Source organism: Mustela nivalis (genome assembly GCF_964662115.1).
Source record: "Mustela nivalis genome assembly, chromosome: X".
NCBI lineage: Eukaryota > Metazoa > Chordata > Mammalia > Carnivora > Mustelidae > Mustela > Mustela nivalis.
In genome coordinates this window covers 18,954,132-18,974,065 of record NC_139040.1, presented here as the reverse complement: position 1 = coordinate 18,974,065, position 19,934 = coordinate 18,954,132, and the positions used below count along the sequence as shown (strand labels likewise).

Sequence of the window (19,934 nt, the reverse complement as noted above, 5' to 3'; positions counted from 1 at the left end):
GCCACCCATAGAGCAAATGATATGTTGATCCAGGGAAGAAGATCAGGGGTTCAGAATGCAAGCTGGTATCCATCTGGAGTCCTGGGAGCATGTACCCCCCACCCTTCCTGCTCCAAACAAACCACTTCAACCAACTCACTTGCTTACTCACTCTCTGAGATCCCACTACCAGAGGCCCATTCTTTCAGAAAAATAAAAGTCTCTTCAGGGAATGGCAAAATATTCAGCTTTTATTAATCATTGACACTTAAGAGTGAATTAACGTACACTCCATGATTGTTAGGTAAGGGCCACAAAGCACACTTCATCAATTTCAAAGTTCTGCAGAGGGGCTAATCCTAATGTTTGAAAGCAGGCATATTATGGACCTAGAATTAACACAGTGAAAAGGATATTCTTTCTTTTTATTTTACTTTATTTATTTTATTTTATTTAAATTCAATTAGCCAACATATAGTACATCATTAGCTTTTGGTGTAGTGTTCAATGATACACTTTCAATGTTTGCCCTCCTTGGGCTAAACTTGGAGGGAATATTGCTGTCCATCCATCCATCCATCCATCCATCTGTGAGATTGAAGGACAAAAGGACATTCTCTTCACTGAACCGTGTCTCAAACCAAATTGGGAAGTACTCTTTTGGAGCCTCCCCTCCTCCCCCACCCCATCCTTAAACTCCTTCCTTTGTGCTAGCAGCCCATGCTCTCTTATTCTGCCATGGAGGTCAGCTCCAATATAACATCTCCAAGCTATAAGTGAACAACACACCCATGGAAAAACCACTTATAGTTTTTGCAGTTAAATAGTGAATACTTTTTAATTCAGAACACATTTTTAACAGAATTTCATGCACCAGTAAATCAGTACAGTGAGGAGTTATAGGGGTGGGGAATCTCTCTTCAGGAAACATCTCATCCTGGTAGAGCTCTCAACTCCCAGAATCCCCTTGACCCAGCTCAGATGCTTAGTGGCCAAAGAGCAGTAGATGGGGTTGACTCCCAGTATAACCAGTTGGATTTGCAGGTCTCTGAGGATAAAAGAGAGGAGAGGAAAGCTCTTGTAAAGGAGGAGACTATTATATTGGGACTGGTAGTTCCACTGAGGTTCCCTGAGAGCCTGATGAGGGAGAGCTGGTGCTGGTGCCTGGTTCTCCTTCTTGATTACACTCTTCCAGGGCTATGGTCTGGTCTCTTCCATCTGTCTCTGAGTCCCTGTGTGGAGAAAAAGACATAACTAAGGGAGGATCCAAAATCATCAATCTGAAAACAGGTTGTGTTATGGGGCTCAGATATTTGAGGAGCATTCAGATCATTGTTTTTCCACCAGCCCTGGGTTTATAGAAGGAGGCTGACATGAGGCATTTACCTGGTTCGGAGTCGAGGCCACTTCTTCCACTCTATGGCTAGCACCACCCCCAAAGCTACAACTACCACCACAATCAGACTACTTCGGACAATGTTCCCCACAGTGCACTCCTGAGCAGCAGGGCCTGTGATGACAAAAGGGCAGAAACCAAGGCCATGGAGATTAGCACATATATGTTCCCCTGATCTCTTGTTGCCCCCTCATCTGGCCTTCTCCAGGCTTCCCTTGGAGCCACGTTGAGAATGCAGAGGGGTTGATTAGAGCACATGCTTATGCTGAGGCAGACACTGCCCTCCTTTTGGGGGTGGAAGAGGCCTTGAAAGTAGAGGCCTGCTTGTATCTCTGGGTGGATCTGAGGTCTACCGCCTCACCATCCTTAGAAGAAAGATGACCACACTTGAAGTATCAGACTCCAAATCCTCCCTCTTCCATCTTTGATGGTCACCATCCACACTATCACTGGGATCCCAGGAGGGTCGTGCCAGGGCCATGGAAGGACTATCCTCTCACCTGCAGCCCCCACCAGCTCCAGGGCATCGCTAGGCTCTGACCAGATATCAGGGTAGGCCTGGAGGCGGTAGCTGCAGCTGTAGTTGCCAATGCCTTTTCCTTCTGTGTTGCTGATGACGAAGTCCCCATCCTCTGAGAACTGCTGAGGTGCTTCTTCTCCATCATGTTCTAGGACAAATTCAACACCGGGCAGGGGTCCTCGACACTGAAGGGTGATGTCCTTCCCCAATTTGAAGATGGTGCTGGGCCAGGCTGACAGCAAAGGCTTAGGGGGTTTATCTGAAACCAATCAGGACAACCAACCAGAGTTAAAAAGTGGTTTTGAACCTTCTTAGGGATAATTACTTCAAAATTACAAAATCTAGATTATTACTGAGGTCTCCAGGACCTTACCAGTCACCCAGATCTCCAGGAAGTCACTGCGATTAGAGGCCGCAAAGGGAGCAGAGTCCAAATAATAAACACAGCTATAGACCCCAGAATCGTCACCTCTCACAGCTGGCATCCAGAAGTCAGCCCTGTACCCAATTGGGCTCCGTTGCTCCAAAGGATCTTGAATGCCCTCCTTCAACAGGACAAATGTTGAGTCTGGCAGTTCCCCTTGGCATCGAAAAGTCATATTTTCTCCAGGGGCCACAATGGGTCCGGGCTGGGCTAAGAGGCTGGGTTTAGGGAGCAAACCTAGAAGAAATTAACTTCTGGTCAGAGAGAAGAGGCCACTTTCCAGTGTGCCACTCCCAGAGTCTGTTCAATAAATAGGAGACACTATTGCTTGCCTCTCCTTGACCTCTTCGAAAACTATTTCCGTGAGCCCTCTTGCAATCCATTCTCTTCTCTATGCTCTCATGCCTGCTCTAGAGCACCATCGCCTTACCTGTGACTATGAGTTCCAAAGTGTTGCTAGGCTGTATCTTGATAGAGCTGGTCCAGTCAGGGTGGTAGCAGCAGCTGTAACGCCCTGTGTTAGCACCAGATATATTGGTGATGGGAAATGCCCCATCATTACTGGTGGATCCCCAGAGCTGTACTGAAGGGGTTTCTCTTTCTTTTTGTAGAATGTACCCTACTCCATGGACTGGCCCCTGGCACCAGAGAGTAACATTCTGCCCCACAGGAACCACAGAACTGGGTTCAGCAAACAACAATGGCTTGGGAAATGTGTCTAAAAAAAGACCAAAGATGTAGTGAGTAAAGTTACTTACCACTCGCTGCATTAACCCTTCATCTTTCTCCTTCTGGATACAATAGTTCCCCCCTCCATGGTCTGGCCTAGCCTTCTACACTTCCTAACCCCTACTCCAGGTGTCTCTGTCCCCGTCTCATAACTTGTCTGTTCTTTTTTTCCCCATATCATTAGTTAGTTTATTATTTTTTCTTTCTTAAATTTTTACTTAAATTCTAGTTAGTTAAATATAGTATAATACTGGCTTCAGGAGAATTTACAATTCATCACTTACATGTAACACCCAGTGTGCATCATAAGAGGTGTCCTACTTAATACCCATCACCCATTTAGCCCACCCTCAATCCACCTCCCTCCATCAACCCTCAATTTGTTCTCTGTCCTTTAGAGTCTCTTATGGTTTGCTTCCCTCTCTTTTTTTTTTATTTTTCCCTTCCCGTATGTTTATCAGTTTTATTTCTCAAATACATCTTGTCTGTTCTTACCAGTCACCCAGATCATAATAGGCTTGCTGAGATATGATCCCCTATTTGACATGGTTGTCTCGTAGTAGACACAACTGTAGTTCCCAGAGTCCTCTGTTCCAACAGCATGGAGCAGAAAGTCAGCTGAGTTCCCAGAAGTGCTCTGGAACTGTAAGGGAACACGGGTTCCCTCCTGCAAGAGGGCAAACCTCATGCCTTGGAAAGCCCCTTGGCAGCGCAGGGTCACATTCTTCCCAGGAAGCACCACAGGACCTGGCTGTGCCAGAAGAGTGGGTTTGGGGTAGAATTCTGAAATTCAAGAGATCACAACATGAGAGAAGCCTGCCCTCCACTTTCTGCAGATTACTTTTTTAGCATTATTGTAACAAACAGTATGTGTATATTTTGCAACTTTAAAAATACAGAAAAAAACCTAAAGAAATACAATTTTACCACTCATAGATAACCATTCTTTATACATGTCTCCATATCTCTTTTTCATTTTTTTCTCTATGTGACCATGTCATTGTAGCTGTAACTATTTACATAATTAGGGTCCCAATGTATGCACGGTTGTGTAGTTTAATATTTTTCACTTAACTTTATGTAGTAAACATTTTCCTATGACGTTAATCAGCCTTTGAAAACTATCATTTGTAATGGCTGCATAATATGCAGCTGTCATTTCAAGGTCTTTGCCCTTTCTCTGAGGGCCATCCAGCCCGCCAATCTCTGACAACCCAGTTAAAGAAAAAGTGAACATTGAGCCTAAAGCTTAAGGCCAAGCCACCAAAAGATTTCAGATATAGGGCATGTGAGCTTGGCATTGGGGATTGGACACCCCCATATGCCTCACTTCTTTCCCTAGAAGTGAATTACTTGTCTCTCCCCTTCCTTTGTCCCTTCTCTCTGTATTAGTAATAAGAGAATCTGCTGCCTTTCGTGGACTCTTTCCCATGTGCCAGGCATTTTCCTAAGCATTTTCTTGGTGAATTTTATTTTTATTTATTTGTTTGTTTGTTTGTTTGTTTGAGTAGGCTCCATACCCAATGTGTGGCTTAAACTCATGACCCTGTGCTCACAGAGTCCTGTGCTCTAACCTGCTGACTTTTAGAAGGAGCACCTTTCCTCTCCCACTGACAGCCCTTCCACCCCCTGTCCCAGGGTCAATCCTGTCTCCGTCTGTGTTTCCCCACTCCTGACCTGTCACCACGAGCTCCACAGGGTCACTGGGCTCAGACCAGATAGCGAAGTCATAATAGCGGCAGCTGTAATTCCCTCCGTCACCAGTGCCCACAGAAATGATCAGAAAGTGAGCTTCACTGGCCCCTGGACTTGCCCAAGACTTGTCACTGGATGCTATTTCACTTCCATCTTTGTAAAGAATAAAGCTCATGTGCTGCTGGGGAGTGGAGCAATTGAAAGTCACTCGGGCACCAGGAGTGACCACAGGGCTGGCCCATGTCTTGAAGAAGGGCTTGGGGTACATTTCTAGAAGGCAAAAAACAAAAACATGACACGAAACTGAATTAATAAAAAAGATAGCTAATATAGCAAGTATTGGTTCCTGGAAGCTGCTTTGTTTTCTACATTACATTCAGAAGTAGGTGCATTTAAAAATCAAGGCAAATCCACTTTGTAGATGGACTTTTCCCAGGGACTCCTGCCCCCCCGCCCCCACCCCTCACCTCCTCCAGCCGAATCCTCCCTGTCATCAGGGCAGGCAATAGAGGCTGGTTCAAACAGTGAACTGTCATGAGGGTTCTGCTGGTCCCCTGAGGCTCAGTTTGCCCATTTGGGCAAGAAAGGGAAATGGTACTTGCTTTGCCTCCCTGGAATATTTGGCCTATATCTCAATGAGATAATTGATATGAAAATAATTAGAAAAATTAAATCACCCTCCACAAACCCCAGCTATTAATAACGATTATGGCTATTAATATCGTGCAGCCAGAGGCCCTGGCACTCCCAGCGCCACGCCTGCCTGGCTCTAAGATTGGACACAGGCTCCTAGGACCAGCAGCAAAGTTTGCTGTGGGGAGAGGAGTATCTGACCCAGAGCTTTGCTTTCCCCCCACCCCCTCACGCACCCTTTTCAGCTCTACCTTTTATGACAAGCTCTAGGAGCTCACTGGGCTCAGACCACTTGAAGGGGCGCTTTTCAGTGTGGGTACGGCAGCTGTAATTGCCTTGGTCTTTATCCTCCATTCTTTGGATTGTAAAGAAGGCTTCTCTCCCAACGGCACCAAGTTGCTGGACAGGTTCCTGCACTCCCTCCTTATACAGAACAAACTCCATGCCTGCCAGCCATCCTTTGCACCGGATTTGCAGTTTCTGGCCCCGGACTGGGGGGGAAGCAGACATGACAGGTTTGGGGAGGATGTCTGGAAAACAAAATGGGGTGGAAAAGGAGGCAGAAGTTTGGAGGTGCCTAGAGGAGACACTTGGAGTCACTTGGTCAGGAAAAAAGAAATTCATCCTGGCCTGGCCTTTGGCTCATCCTATTAGCCCCCTTTCACTCTCTTCCCCACCCCCCGCCCCCACTTCAGGGCCCCTTCTCTCCTACTTGCAGCACAAGTCCGGTGGGCTCCAGGTTGCTGTGCATTCCCCCACCCTTAGGAACACTTTTGAAGTCACAGGGCACTGAGGGGCACCCCGAGAGGAACCTCTGCCCTTTCTTACCTGTCCCCACCAGCTCAAGTGCCTCACTGGGCTCCGACACAGCCATCTCCTCCCACGAATGACAGTGGTAACTCCCAGTGTGGCTCTGGGTCAGGGCGCCAAGGGGGAAGGCAGCCCGGACCTGTTCTGAGGCCGGGCGAGTCGCAATCCACCCGGTCCCGTCCTTCAGCAACACAAACTCCTTAGTTGAGCCAGAAGGGCTTCTGCACCAGAGGGTTAAGTTCTTCCATGGGGCAAAAGGGAAGTTGGTCTCTGCCCAAAGCTCAGGCTTAGGGGTTGGCATGATTATTTCTAGAAACAGCAGAGTTAATGAAGCCATCATCCCTCCTCCCTCCCCTCCCCCCTTCTTTGCCCTTGAACCCCCTAGCCAGATAGATCACAGTGCCCACCTCCCCTTTCAACACAAACCCAAACTCTTTCCTTCCTTCTATAGGTGCTGGGGAAAGGGGAAGCTTATGTCTCCGCTGAGCCTCAGAAAAGTGCAGAAGCTTGGGGGAAATTTTGCAGGCAGAAAAGCAGAGTTGGAGGCTGAATTTTGCCAGCAGCTTTAGCAAGTGCCCCTTCCTGGCTGTCCGTCCCTCCCAACCAGTCACTCCCTGGCCACTGACACTGACACTCTGTAGTTATTTCGGATCTCCAGGAAGGAATGTCCCAGTCTGGAGCAGGAAAAACTCACCAGTCTCTTCTGTCAATACCCCATTGCAAAGTCCTGCAAAAGAAACTGCTGCCAGGGCTCTGCCCCCTCCCCCACGGGACTTCACCCGGCCTTCTGCCCAGGCCCCTTCCCCACCCCCTTGTACTCACCACAGCAGAGAAGGGCTGTGACTATGAAGAGCATGGTGACCCCTTGAGCTGTTCCCAGCAACCAGGCTCCTCTAGTGAGACCAGAAAAGAGATGAGAGGAGCTGCTGGGGTTAGGGGGAGGGCGGAGAGAAGGGGGCGGCAATTTATGTCATTGGCTTACTCACCACCCAATAGGGATTGGATTTGGGCAGGATAATGGGATCTAATCTTTTCTGACATCGATGACTTTTCCTTTTGAGGGCCTCACCACCTACAAACCTCTTGCTCTTTCATGACCCACGTGCCCCCCGCCCCCTTCCCCCTCCTCAGCCTATATCAGATGTCAGCTCCCCATGGCCCCTGATTAGGCTGTTGCTGGAATTGAGTTGTCAGATGTGAAAATGCTTTTGTAACTCCAGCTCTCAGAACCTCTGGAGCTCAGAGTGATCGGCAGCTCTGGGTGGTGGGTGTGGGGGTGGAGGAAAAAATCTTGGGTGTTTCTCCGTCATCAAGTTTAAGTTTGGAAGCAGTTTTTATTACGGCAGTATTGGTCCTCAGACCGACCTGCCTCACCTGCCTTTGTTATGGAAGGGTTGCCTAGGCAGCCGCAGTGAATTACCCGAAGATTGTCAGTGCTGAGCTAAGCTTGTCAGAGAGTGGGATCTCTCTACCCCCACCCAGATTATGACTAGCAATGTGCAGCAGCTTTGGATTATGGGTCCTGTAGAACTAGATGATATTAAGCCAAAATCCATTTGGCAATTTGTACTTAGAAAACACTGACCCTCCTTCCCAGTCAGGAAAACATGCTTTTCAAGCTGCTTTCTCTGAAATCTGTTTCCTAAGCTCATTCTTTGATGCAATGGTCCTGAGCTGAGGTGGGGCACTTGAAGGTACATTTGTTTTCTGACCTCTGGCTTGGAGGTTACCCCAAGGTGCAGAATTCAGGATCTTTGAGTCTGAGGACAACTAAGCCTGGCCCCCCACTGAGACTTTTTGAAAATGCAAAGGGTGGTGGGTTTTGCAGAAGATTTAGGGGACTCCCTTCTAATTACCCAAGCCTTCTGTCCCTCAAATCCTGGTGGGAAACACAAACACACACCATGACAATCACCATCCATTGCATATTGAATAGTTCCAGACACAAAAAGGTCCATGATCATGGTGAGGGGGCTACAGCCAGGTGCAGAAGTTTGGGGGGTAGTAAGTAAGGCCTTCAGGGACTGAGGTCCCCACCAACCTAGTAGCTGTCATTTCCCTTCCTTTTGTCAGGCAGAATCGCCTGAGCACAGGCCATGGGGATCAAGGAAGGAGGGGGATGGCCCAGAGGACACCAAAGGATCAAAGGAAATGGCAGGATGACCTGTTTGGTTCACCATTTTGTAGTTCAGAGAAAGTAGTTTGATTCCCTGGACCAATCTACTGCCTCATCAGATGCCCATCCAGGTTAGGATTATATTCTCAGGATGCTCTGCACAGATGGTGGGAGGCCTGAGTGGCAGAGAGACTGGTTTCTGTGGAGATTAGGATGGACCATGATGCTCTCTAGCCCTTGAAAGCTAGGGGTAAGGGTGAAAAGTTGGGATGGAAGTTAGATAATACCCAGGGAGACAGTTTGGCTTTTTACAAGAGAGGAAGTTCAGACTAAGTTCATTTGGGAGACAGGGTGATTCGGGAGGGAGACTGGGACACTCTCCTGGGTGAGGGTAGAGGGACAGGGGATCAGTGAATGAAGTTCTGATTGCCTTTCCCTCTAAAAACAATGCTTCTCTATCTTCTGGCTTGGGTGCTGACTTCTCTGTGAGGTGAAAGAGGAACAGCTGGGATGAGAAAGTCTTGTTTCTTAAGCCCAGAAGGTGGGGGATACAAAGAGTATGACCCTGTGGCTTATCTCAACTGGGGTATGACTCATTCTGAGTCTCTGGGGAGCCTGGACTCAGCTAGACTGAAGAACAGGGGGCTAGGACAAGACAGTTACCTGATTCTGAGTCTCCGACACTTCCACCTTATCCACAGCACTACCAACAGCAAGGCAACAAGCTGTATGATTAGGGACAACCTGATAGCTTCATTCAGAACATAATTCCATGTGAGAAAGCCTGTGGCCAGAAAAGACCAGGAGCAGGTGTCTCGATAGGGAAAAGGGGAGGTGAACACATTTGGGATTGGGGTGAGGAGGAGGGAGGAGGAGCTGGTTACTGAAGGCGAAGGAAAGATGAGACAGTGTGGCTTTATTTTTCATGAAGAATGGAAGTTTTGAAAGTGTCCTGCTCAATGCCTTTGAGTGATTATGAGACCACCCCAGGGGAAGTGTGTCCAAACCCAAGAGCCCTGATTTACATGCCCCTGACTCCCCTTTCCATAGCTTTCTGGGCACTGTTTCATGATCCCTGGGGTATCATGACCAAAGCCATGGAAGGGCAACCCTAGGAAGAGTTGTCCTCTCACCTGCTGGCCCCATCAGCTTCAGAGGTTCACTGAGATCTGGCCAGATGTTGGGGTGAGCCTCTATGTGATAGCTGCAAATGTACGTCCCTGTGCCTTTTCCTTCAGCATTACTGATGATGAAGTCTCTATCCACTGAGAATTTTTGGAATGTTGCTCTTTCTTCCCATTCCAGAGAAAATTCAAGTACTGGATGAGGTACTTGGCACTGAAGGGTAATGACCTTTCCTAGCTTGAACATGGTGCTGGGCCAGGCTGACAGAGAGGGTTTGGGGGACTTATCTGCAAGCAATCCAGAAATCAGAGTTAGAATAAGTGACCTTGAACTCAGTACCACTTCCCCCAACAAGCTTCTCACCTTCCTATTTGATCTTTCCTGTCTTTCCACTTCTACTAAATCAGTGGTCTCAAAATTTGACCATGCTTTAGAACCTCTTGGCTCACTCCTCAGTACTCGAAAGATTCTTGGGTTTCTACCTTCTATCAGGGAGACCTCATACCTACAAGTTCTCCCTGGCCAGAAGGAAAGTAACATTTCCAGGGGGCACAATGAGCCTAAGCCATGCCAAGATGTCAGCCTTGAGTAACAATCCTGGGAGAGAAGATAGGCAAAGTTTTTGGAAAAAATTCTGCACCAACCTCCTAGTGTATTTTTCCTTGACTCATAACTCCAAAAGAGTACAAGTCTGCTAGATCCTTCTTAGAACACTGTAATGATGATAAATACAAATGACATTTGTTAGCACTTGCCTACAACCACGAGCTCCACAGTGTTGTGTGAGGTCATCCTGATGGAGGTCTTCCAGGAGAGGAGATAGTGGCAGCTATAGACGCCAGCATCACTATAGGTCACATTATGGAGGAAGAATGACCCGTTGTCATCAGTGTTGATGGTATCCAAGAGCTGAAGTGGTTTGTCTTCTCCTTTCTTATAGAGTGCAAGCCCCACTCCATTCACTGGCCCTCGACACCACAGGCTCACGTTCTGACCCATCTGGACCACAGGACTGGGCTGAGCAAGTAGCCAGGTCTTGGGGAAAGTGTCTAGGATGAGACCAAAAATATAAAGGGCTAGTGGTCTGACTCCCCTTTCACCACTAAGGGTTCTCTTCCTTCAGTACACCCTTGGAAAATCCTATCCTAAGCCCAGTTGTACAAATTCTGCTCCCATTCCCACTGTTAGCCCTGGCTGCATGATCACGTTCTCCACGTGGCCCAGACGTTGTATATCTTTAGCCCCTAACATAGGTCTCCTGGCATTCCCCTCTCTTACCAGTCACCCAGATTTTCAGGATATCACTGAGAAGTGAACCCCTGTATGACCCATCATAGTAAAAACAGAAGTAATGTCCAGCATCATGGATTTTCAAAGCCCGGAAGAAGAAGTATGCCTCATTTTTTATTGGCCTTTTGCGGTAAAAGGATTTCTCCAAGTCTTCGAGCCTTATTAGAGCAAAGGTCATTCCATAGATAGGCCCCTGACATCTGAGCTTCAGGCTTTCTCCAGGTGCCATAATGGGCCCAGGATACGCTGTCAGAGTTGGTTTGGGATAGAGTCCTAGAAAGGGAAGAGACCCTGAATTAGAGATAGGATGATTCTTCCCTATTATCTCTTAGTTTTATTTTCCTAGTTTTTTCTAAAGACAAGTAATGGCAGCTGAACTTTAGCCCCTACTCCCTCCCCCTTCCTTGAAACTTAGCCTCTTCTAGGAGATAATCAAGGGCATGTCCTCTCCTCTCACCAAACTTTATCAGCTCCACTAAGTTCTAACTATGTATAATGCTGTGTCTCAGTGGATTATCTACATTTGTAATTGCCTGTATCTTTAGGTTCCTGAAATGCCAAATGTACTTCTTCCAACCACCCAAGAAATCGATCTTCTGAAAATGACTTTGATTTCATCTTTGTAGAGCATGAATATCACTGCAGAAATAAAAATGCCCTTTGAACACATTAAAGCCCCATAAGACTCTGCTTCCAACATGAGATTGGAAGAAGCCAATGAAGGATCGGCCAATAAGTCTTTGACCCAAAGAAATCTCTGTCAGTGGGGTCACACCTTCTTTTCCATGTATTGTTCCCCCAAGGGGATCATACTACAAAATAGAGGGCGAAAGTTATTCTCATACGATTCCTTCTTACCCACTGCAATCCCAGGTAGACCCACCAATCTGTTATTGGAAAGAACAGCCCTGTCATACGCTCGCTGAGCATTTAGGATGTGTCAGGCATCATGTAGGTCTAAGGATGTACAAGTAAAGAAGACACAGTCCCTCTCAGCAAAGTGAGGGATATCAGTGAATAGTTAACCACAAAAGTGTATGTTAGTGGAATCTACTCAGGAAGGACATTCATACAACAAACATCCATACACACTGTTCAAACAGTTTTTGTTATTCAATCCTCAATAAAAAGCTATACTAATAAAATTAATATCTAGAATTTATTGAGAATGTATATGCCAGGCACTGTACATATATTATATTTAGGCAAATCCTCACAACAACCCTGTGAGGTAGGCATTATTATTATTATATCAATTTTGTACATCAGGAAACTGAGGCACAGAGAGGCATCATACAGTAGGTTGTATAGATACTGTTATCCCATTTTAGAGTGGTGGGGGGAACCGAAGCACAGAGAGGTGAAGTGACTTGCTTAAGATCACACAGGAAAGAGGTATCAGAGATGGAACTAGAAACCAAGATTACTGCTTCTAAGTCCAGGTTATCTCCTGTGGCACCTATTTAGACTGATGGAGGAACTAAAGCAAATTTCTAAAGGATCCAGGCCACAGCGTGGGCAAACTGGGGTGGGAGTGTGTCTCTGGCATTTGAACATTTTGGGGAGATTTCTGCTGTGTCTAGATCTTGATACTGTCTTACTCATTCTACATACACAAGACTAAAGTAATTTGTATAAAGCCATTTCTAAAATACGAGCTATCACTTTTTATAATTTTTGTTTACCACTGACACTAGCACAGTTCTATTTTCTGTGCTTAAAAATAATCATCACAGATACAATAAAATGCATTTAAAATGCAAAAACCAGTTTATAAGACTGCAGTGGCAGTGCCTGGCACATAGTAAGTGCTCAATAAATATTAGTCAAATGAATGAATGAAAGCATGATATTCCACAAGTAGAGAACAACAGAGCTATGACGAGCTGAAGCTGCTGGACTTTTGACTGGGCTCACTCACTAGCCTGAGTGAGCCTAGGTGATTGGCTTCTACACATCTGCCTGGTAGCATGTGTGATTCTAATTTGCATCTCAGGAAAATATCAAATGACTCTAGCTTACAGGCCTTGCAGGGCCTAGGACCTGGCTAAAGAAAGGAAAATCGGAAACCCTGGTTCATCCAGCCATGATTCCGGGGACAACAATCATCAGACCCCAGCAGCCATAGCCACACCCACCTGCAACAATCAGCTTCAGGGGGTTGCTCGGCTCTGACCACAGAGTGGGGAGCATCTGGATATGAGTGCGGCACATGTAAACCCCTTCACTTTCAGGTGTCATGTTGGCAATGGAGAATATGGCCACTCTCCCAGTTGGGATTTGGTAATCCACGGGCTCTGCATATCCCTCTTTGAACAGCATGAACACCAAATCCTGCAGCCAGCCATGGCAGAGTATGTGAACATTACATCCAGGAAGAGGGGAGGTCTCAGCCTGGATCCAGAAGATGGGCTTGGGCAGCTGGCCTGGAAGGAGAGAATGAACTGGAATTCAGGTAGAGCAAGGACAGCACTGCTCGGTGGGCAGGAGAGGAGAGAGCTACTTAAATGAGAGTTCTTTGAATAATCCTTATTTACCACCCTTCCCCCTATCTGGGGTCTCCCCTATGTTGAGAACTTGCTCTCTAGATCTGTTCCAGAGACTGCATCCTCATCTGCATTGCCAATAGAGAGTAGGCACTTACTAACTGTGGAATGCTTGCATGTATGCATTCATGCATTTAAGGTAAATGAATGAATGAATGAATGAATGAATGAATGAAACAAATATTGCTCTGGGAAGATTTGAATTTCAGGAGCTGGAGTTTATTCTTGATTATCTATTACTGTCTTCTTACCTGGTGCCTCCAACTCTAAAACTTTACTGGGCTCTGACCAGCCTGTCTCCTTCCAGTAGCAGCACCTGTAGAGACCTGCATTGGATTTAGTAAGGGCACCTATAGGGAATGAAACTTGGAAGGTCTTGGAGGAAGGGCGGATCCAAGTCATCTGTGTCTTATCCTTCAGCAGCAGAAACTTGCTTGAAATCCAAGAGGGGCTTTTGCACCAAAGTGTGATGTTCTCCCAAGGGGCCTGGGGGTAGTTGGTCTCTATCCATAGCTCCGGTTGAGATTGCACCACTGTCATACCCAAAGATCACAAAGATATGAGCAGTCCAACCCTCTCCCTCCCATAACGTGCCTTGCAATGTCCCTTAAAATTAGCCCTGACCCAGATTCTTCTTTTTGTCTTCCCTTGGGAATAAGAGGGTCTGCTTATGTGGGGGGTGGGATAGGGCCCCTAGGATATTTGTTTGAGGGATTCAAGTGAGTTGGAGAATGCAGTGCAAGTCTGGCTTCCATTCCACCTGAATCAAAGTTTTTTACTTTCTGTGGGAAACCAAGTCATGAAGTGAGGGGTTCTGGTCCCCAACCAGCTCAATCTGGGAATTATCTTTGTGGTCTCAAGGTAGTTATATCCAGGGCCATGGAGGCAGCTGATGTCTTGGAACTTCCAGGAAGGAAGGTACCTGAGGTGGCAGGATTCACTTACCTATTGATGCCATACCCAGACTCAGCCCTGAAAAGAGAGATAATGGTTAAAAAGGGCCCCCATGTTGACCCCACCAACCCTCAATTCTCAATACTCTCTTCTTTCTCCCTCCCCAAAGTTCCCAACCATAGGGGTACCTGTGACAGGGTCACCTGCCCCTCACCGCTTCCTTGTACTCACGAATGCAAAAGAGCAAGACACTGAATGTCCACAGCATGGCGGAACGTTTCCCCAGCCTGTCCAGGGTCATGGGGCCTCTGGTGCTCAATGTGCGCTTCAAGTCTGGAAGGACTTTGCCATTCAGCAGGTGGTGAAATCTAAATGCAGAGGTGTTTTTACTCAGCAGACTTGTCCTGCCCCTCAAAGTTTAGTTTGGATCACTAAAGTACTTGACAACCCTACCTTCCACTCCTTCAGAGGCATGAAAGGTACTACAAGGTTACCTTGCCCCTTTTCTCCACCTATTTCTCTTTGCACGCAAGGTCTTTGCTGGCATCTAAGATGTCAGATCTGTTGAAATGTCTGTACAGCCCTGGAATCTCAGAGGCTCAGAGGGTGACCTAATCCAGGCCAGAGGGGAGCCCTTGGGCGGAGAGAGATGGGAGATGTAGAGTCATCTTTTCAGATCCTGTATTTTATATATATATATGGTCTGTGTCCTCCAACAACCTAGCAAAGGAGGCTTTCCTGCCATCCCCATTTTGCTGACAAGAAAACTGAGGATTAGAGGGGGTATATTTAATTTGTCCAAAGTTAAAAGATTAAATACCAGACATTAATATAATAACTCCAATGTCTATTCTCTAAAACTGGTATTTAAACACCCCCTTTCTTACCTTTCTTCATCCCTTTGAGCTCACATCACCCAGGCCTCCCCTTCTGTGGATTGCCTCAGATGCAATGTTACTCTCATTCTTAACTCTTACCCCCCAAAGCTCAAAACCCCCATCTCAAGTAGATGTTGGAGCATCAAGCTACTTGAGTTAATTAATGTAAGGTGTAAATGATGTATTTGCTGCCCATAATTTATAAGCATTTTTGTTCATTGGTCCTAAGGAAATATGATAAAGATATCTGAATTCAGGGAAGCCTTTTCATTTTCCAAAAAAAAATCACTATTAACTATATGTACACTAGACAGACCCTTTTGGCTTTCTTGCCTCTTCTCCACCACTGCACCCAAAGTATCCTTTTGTCAAGGGAAAGTGTATCCCTACCACACAAACTCAAGCTAACTCTCCTCCACCAACTCTATATCAGAGTCTGAGATCTTGGCTGTTTCACCCTATCTCAGTAGAGTGGTTGTAAAGGCAGCCCCTAGAACAGAAAAGGGCTGATCTCCCTTCCCAGAACGGATAGCAGCACTGTAGCCTCTAGTTTGCTCCAATGCTAACACTGGGTGGGATGGTGGAGCAAAAAAACAAGAAGATTCATTTTCAAACATCTGGGCTGTGGGGAACAGGTGGACCTTCAGAGATCCAAGGAAACAGTTACCTTTTGCATTTCTGGATGCTCAAATTAGCCGCGCTGAAATTTTCTTATCTGTAAAGTTGGGGAGTAATACTTACCTAGGATTGTTTTTGTGTTGGATCAGAGATAATATATGTACAGGACACATGGTAAACATTTCATTACAAGGTGGCTATTTTTCTTCTTACCCAAGGGGGTATTAACCTGGTGTAGGACCCTAAAGATGCTCTTTCACCTCATCTCCTCGTCCCCCACTTGCCTTGGATGGGCCTAGCCCAGGCCTGGGTTTGAGTTCTATCCTGTTGCTTTGTTCCCCCAAGGATTTACTGGTGAAGCCATGTTCTACTGCCAAGGGAAAGGTTCAACCTGGGACTCTGCCCAGAAATGCCAGCTGAGATTCCAGGCTTGCCACTTAGACCCCTAAACCAGGGTTTTGCCTCTCCTGGGGACTTGAGTGGAAGGAGGGAAGGGGGCTTCTCAGCATGGCTAACCACTCTCCAGTCGCTAAGGAAACCGTACCATTTACATCCAGACCAGAAGATGAATCTTATGCCCAGGGACTGTGGGAAACCACAGCAAGCTTCAGGTTAATTGGATACGCCCATTTTTGGCCTTTCACAACCCCACCCCGACCGCCAACTTCCATAGTCTAGTCCTTTTACCCTCCCCTTCCATTCCACCCCAAGCACTTTCCCCACCCCTAGACAGCGCCGCAGTGCTTTTGAGGGTGACAGACCCGAAATGTCTAATGGCTCGCCCCCTGCATAGCTCTGAGGGCTCCAAGAATCAAAGGGGTTGGGCTCGGCAGGGTGCCGGGTACATGCTTCGCTGGGGGTTTGGAGGGAAGACTGAGAAGGAAAAGGGAAGGTATTTACGGTGCCCAGAGATTCTTAGCGAGGCAATGCTGGATCCGTGGAGGGACGGAGAAAGGGAGGGATAGACTGGGGAGCAGTTTGATTTGCTGCAATTAGTTACAGCAGGGAGACTATTTCGGGGTTTTGTTTAGGATCTGAAGGATAGTATTTAATCTTCAGCCACTGGGCAATGCGCTCATTTGTAGGTACTTACGGTAGTTGCAGGCCCGCTCCGGCGTTGGAGATTCTCCAGTGAGCTCCCCCAGATGCAGCAAACTGCCGGGCATGAGAAGAGCTGTCTAAGGACAGCCTCTAGGGCTCCGCGCCCCGCCTCTCTCTCTCCCCCGCCAGCTTTCTGGTCCGCTCCAGCCTCGTCCCCGCCCTCCGCCAGGCTCTGGAAGCCCACCTACCCCAACTCTGCCTGACACCTGCAGTCCTCTGACGACCCGGATTTCTATGCCCTTCCCAGCTCTCTGCCTCTCCTGACTCCCTGCAGAGGTTGCTGGAGCCAAATTCAGGCCCCTGCCCCCTCTCCGGTCGCTGTGAGTTTCACTGGGTCACTGTATTCTGGAGGGGAGAGGGCCAGCTCTTCAGACTGCCAAAGCTGTAGATCCCTCCTCTGCAGATCTTCAATGCCTTTAAAAGGATCTCAGGTCTTCCTCTGCCCATTTAATGGCCCACTTACGCATAAACATGGCCACCATGGTTTAAATGCCTCTGGGCCCTGGGCAGCTATTAGTTCTAATCTTCCTAGCAGCCCTAGGAAATGTGTTACTTCCCTCAGTTTTACAGATGAGGAAACTGAATCTCAGAGAGGGTTAAGAGACTTGGACAGCCTCCAGAATCCAGCTTGGGATAAAAGCCCAGGCTTTAGAGACATACTAATCTAGATGTCAGTCCAGGTTCCACTAGGCAATAGCCCGAGTGACCTGAAGAAAGTGAGTTAAACTTGCCTGAGTCCCAGTTTCCCCATCTGTAAAAGAAAACAGCAGAAGAGGTTGCATGGGGCTTTGTTGGAATCATGCAAATCAAACTTCTAACAGTATGCCCGGTACCTGGTAGGTGCTCAATAAATGGGAGCTGCTGCCACCAGTACTGTTACTAATCTGTAAAGCGTTCCCCACATGTCCTAGAGTAACATGCTTTCAATGACATAGACAACCTTCCAAATGTAGTTGGTCACGAAAGACTTTTTGAAGTGAGAAATGTATCGATAAGATACTAACCAAAGCTCCTGACATATATCATATGATGGGATTAAAGTGCAGCATCCAATAAACTGGCAGATCAACTGATCATCGGAAGAAAGAGCCAACTTAATGATAGAAGATTACAAATTATCTAAAGGAAAAAAATATTGCAATTTAAGAGCAAACCACATAAAAATAAAGCAACAGCTCTTTTTAACAGATGAATTGAATATCATCTGTTTGTGCATCACGTGAGATCAGTTGTGTCTTTCTGGCATCCTTTGTTCCTACATACCATTAGAAACTGCAGATTATCCCCCAAGGATTAGCATAGCCATATGAATATAGATAGATGTTTTTTTTGGGGGGGGGGAGCAGGTTATTTAAACTTTCCAAGACTCAGTTTTTATTTGTAAAATGGGGATAATACACAGAGTACACAGAGTTTGGGGTCGTATTGAAAAACAGTCCCCCTGTAAACCACTCTAGAGTGCCTGGGCCACAGCAAGCTTCCATTAATTCCACAAACATTTGTTGAGTATTTCCTTTGTGCCATGCATTGTCCTACCAGCTGATGGTTTAGAAAGAATGGTAGTTTCTGCTCTTTGATTTCTTCTTTTTATTCGTTAGTTTCTCCTCTTAAGGAGTTTGTAGTCTAAGGGTAAACAGCGGTGGAAAACCCATAAACGATAGCTAAGGGAGGAGGTGTCACGAGAACCAGGGGATTGCAATAGGAAAGAGCAGCAAGGCCTGGAGAGCTGCAAGCAGTTTGCTGTGCCTAAACTAGGACAGTGGAGCCAGTGAAGGAGTGGGGAATAAAATTGGCTCAACATGATGATCATTTGGAACTTGGTAGTGATAGTTACTATCTGTCAGTATAACCGGTGCCAGTTTTCAAGACATGTGTATAGAAATCACTATGATAGTACCAGGCACTAAGTACTTCGTAAACCTTGACTCATTCTCTCCCCATAACAACACTATGGGATGGCTATCATTATCAGCCCCATTTTACAGATGGAGAAACTGAGACACAGTCAGCTGAGCAAATTGCCCAAGGCCAACAGAGCCAACAAGTGGCAGAGCTAGGATTCACATCCAGCCAGTCTGTATTTACAGTCCCATGTTCTTATTTGTCTTGCTTTTAACATATCTATAAATCGGTTTTATGTAGAAAGGATTTCTAAAAAGTTTTATGCAAAATAAGTGAACCTCTTAGCTCTTTCATGCTTTCTTTTTAATGAAGTATAATTGACATACAACATTATATTAGTTTCAGGGGTACAACACAATGATTCAATATTCATGTATATTTGTGTACTGCAATCCCATGTTCTTTTTTTTTTCATGTTCTTTTTTAAAAAAAATATTAATATATTTATTTATTTGAGAGAGAGAGTATGTGGTGGGGGGGGGGCAAGAGGGAAAGGGAGAAGCAGACTCCCCACTGAACAGGAAGAAGTGAGCCCAACTGAAGACTACACTCCATTCCAGGACCCTGAGATCATGACCTGAGCCAAAGGCAGACGCTCAACCAAATGAGCCACCCAGGTGCCCTGCAATCCCATGTTCTTAACCACTACCCTAGGCTACCTCTACGTTGGATGTTTAGAATGAAAAAAACTAAACATAATTAATTAATAAAAGCCCAGTGATGGGTATTAAAGAGAGCATGTATTGCTTGGAGCACTGGGTGTTATACACAAACAATGAATTACAGAATACGACACCAAAAACTAATGATGTACTACTGTATGGTGACTAACATAACATAATAAAATAAAAAAATTGAAAAACCAGATTTTACTTAGTAAAATAGAAAAGCACCAATCAAATGTGCTGTTAATAATGTAGGAAAAAGGCAATGATAGTGTGCCCCTGCTCTTTGCAAGTCCTTGGGCTAAAGCTTGTGCTTTGGACCAGCAACCTGAAACTAGAGTCAGATTCCCCCACTAAAATTGGCTGTGGAAGCCTGCTAAAGGTCTTGGGACTCTGTAGGTAAGAACATGATTCACCCTTACCTGTTGTTCTGGGACACCATGAAATATTGAAGGGACTTATTATTCAGGTTTCTTAGACGCGAACTCATTCAAACGATAGCTGGCACTTGAGATGGGAGAGGTTTCATCTCTAGGCTCCCTCTGTGGGTCTTGAATCTTACAGCCTGCCTGCAGAAAGAGAAACAGTCTCTGGATGACTTTCTAGAGAAAAC

At 46.3% G+C, this 19,934-nt stretch overlaps 1 protein-coding gene across 2 annotated transcripts in view; it reads right to left on the bottom strand.

Moving 5' to 3' along the window:
• Nucleotides 1-210: 210 nt before the first annotated feature.
• IGSF1 (immunoglobulin superfamily member 1) overlaps nt 211-19,934 on the bottom strand; it is a 432,586-nt gene continuing 412,862 nt past the window's right edge. Inside the window, exons 2-23 of one of the 2 annotated variants that reach the window (XM_082717676.1) lie at nt 19,744-19,890; nt 17,759-17,873; nt 16,747-16,808; nt 14,389-14,525; nt 14,209-14,235; nt 13,515-13,796; nt 12,856-13,143; nt 10,706-10,990; nt 10,183-10,476; nt 9,436-9,714; nt 8,966-9,086; nt 7,009-7,079; nt 6,881-6,913; nt 6,205-6,495; nt 5,628-5,906; nt 4,726-5,013; nt 3,544-3,831; nt 2,750-3,037; nt 2,269-2,556; nt 1,876-2,154; nt 1,366-1,489; nt 211-1,211 (exon numbers count right to left, since the gene is read on the bottom strand). In XM_082717676.1, the coding sequence (XP_082573802.1) occupies nt 1,076-1,211; nt 1,366-1,489; nt 1,876-2,154; nt 2,269-2,556; nt 2,750-3,037; nt 3,544-3,831; nt 4,726-5,013; nt 5,628-5,906; nt 6,205-6,495; nt 6,881-6,913; nt 7,009-7,079; nt 8,966-9,086; nt 9,436-9,714; nt 10,183-10,476; nt 10,706-10,990; nt 12,856-13,143; nt 13,515-13,796; nt 14,209-14,235; nt 14,389-14,525; nt 16,747-16,808; nt 17,759-17,773 (4,155 nt within the window). In that variant the 5' untranslated portion in view covers nt 17,774-17,873; nt 19,744-19,890 and the 3' untranslated portion in view covers nt 211-1,075. Of the gene's footprint in view, nt 1,212-1,365; nt 1,490-1,875; nt 2,155-2,268; nt 2,557-2,749; nt 3,038-3,543; nt 3,832-4,725; nt 5,014-5,627; nt 5,907-6,204; nt 6,496-6,880; nt 6,926-7,008; nt 7,113-8,965; nt 9,087-9,435; nt 9,715-10,182; nt 10,477-10,705; nt 10,991-12,855; nt 13,144-13,514; nt 13,797-14,208; nt 14,236-14,388; nt 14,526-16,746; nt 16,809-16,942; nt 17,087-17,758; nt 17,874-19,743; nt 19,891-19,934 lie in introns of those variants that run through there. The other variant, XM_082717677.1, reaches the window with a different exon arrangement.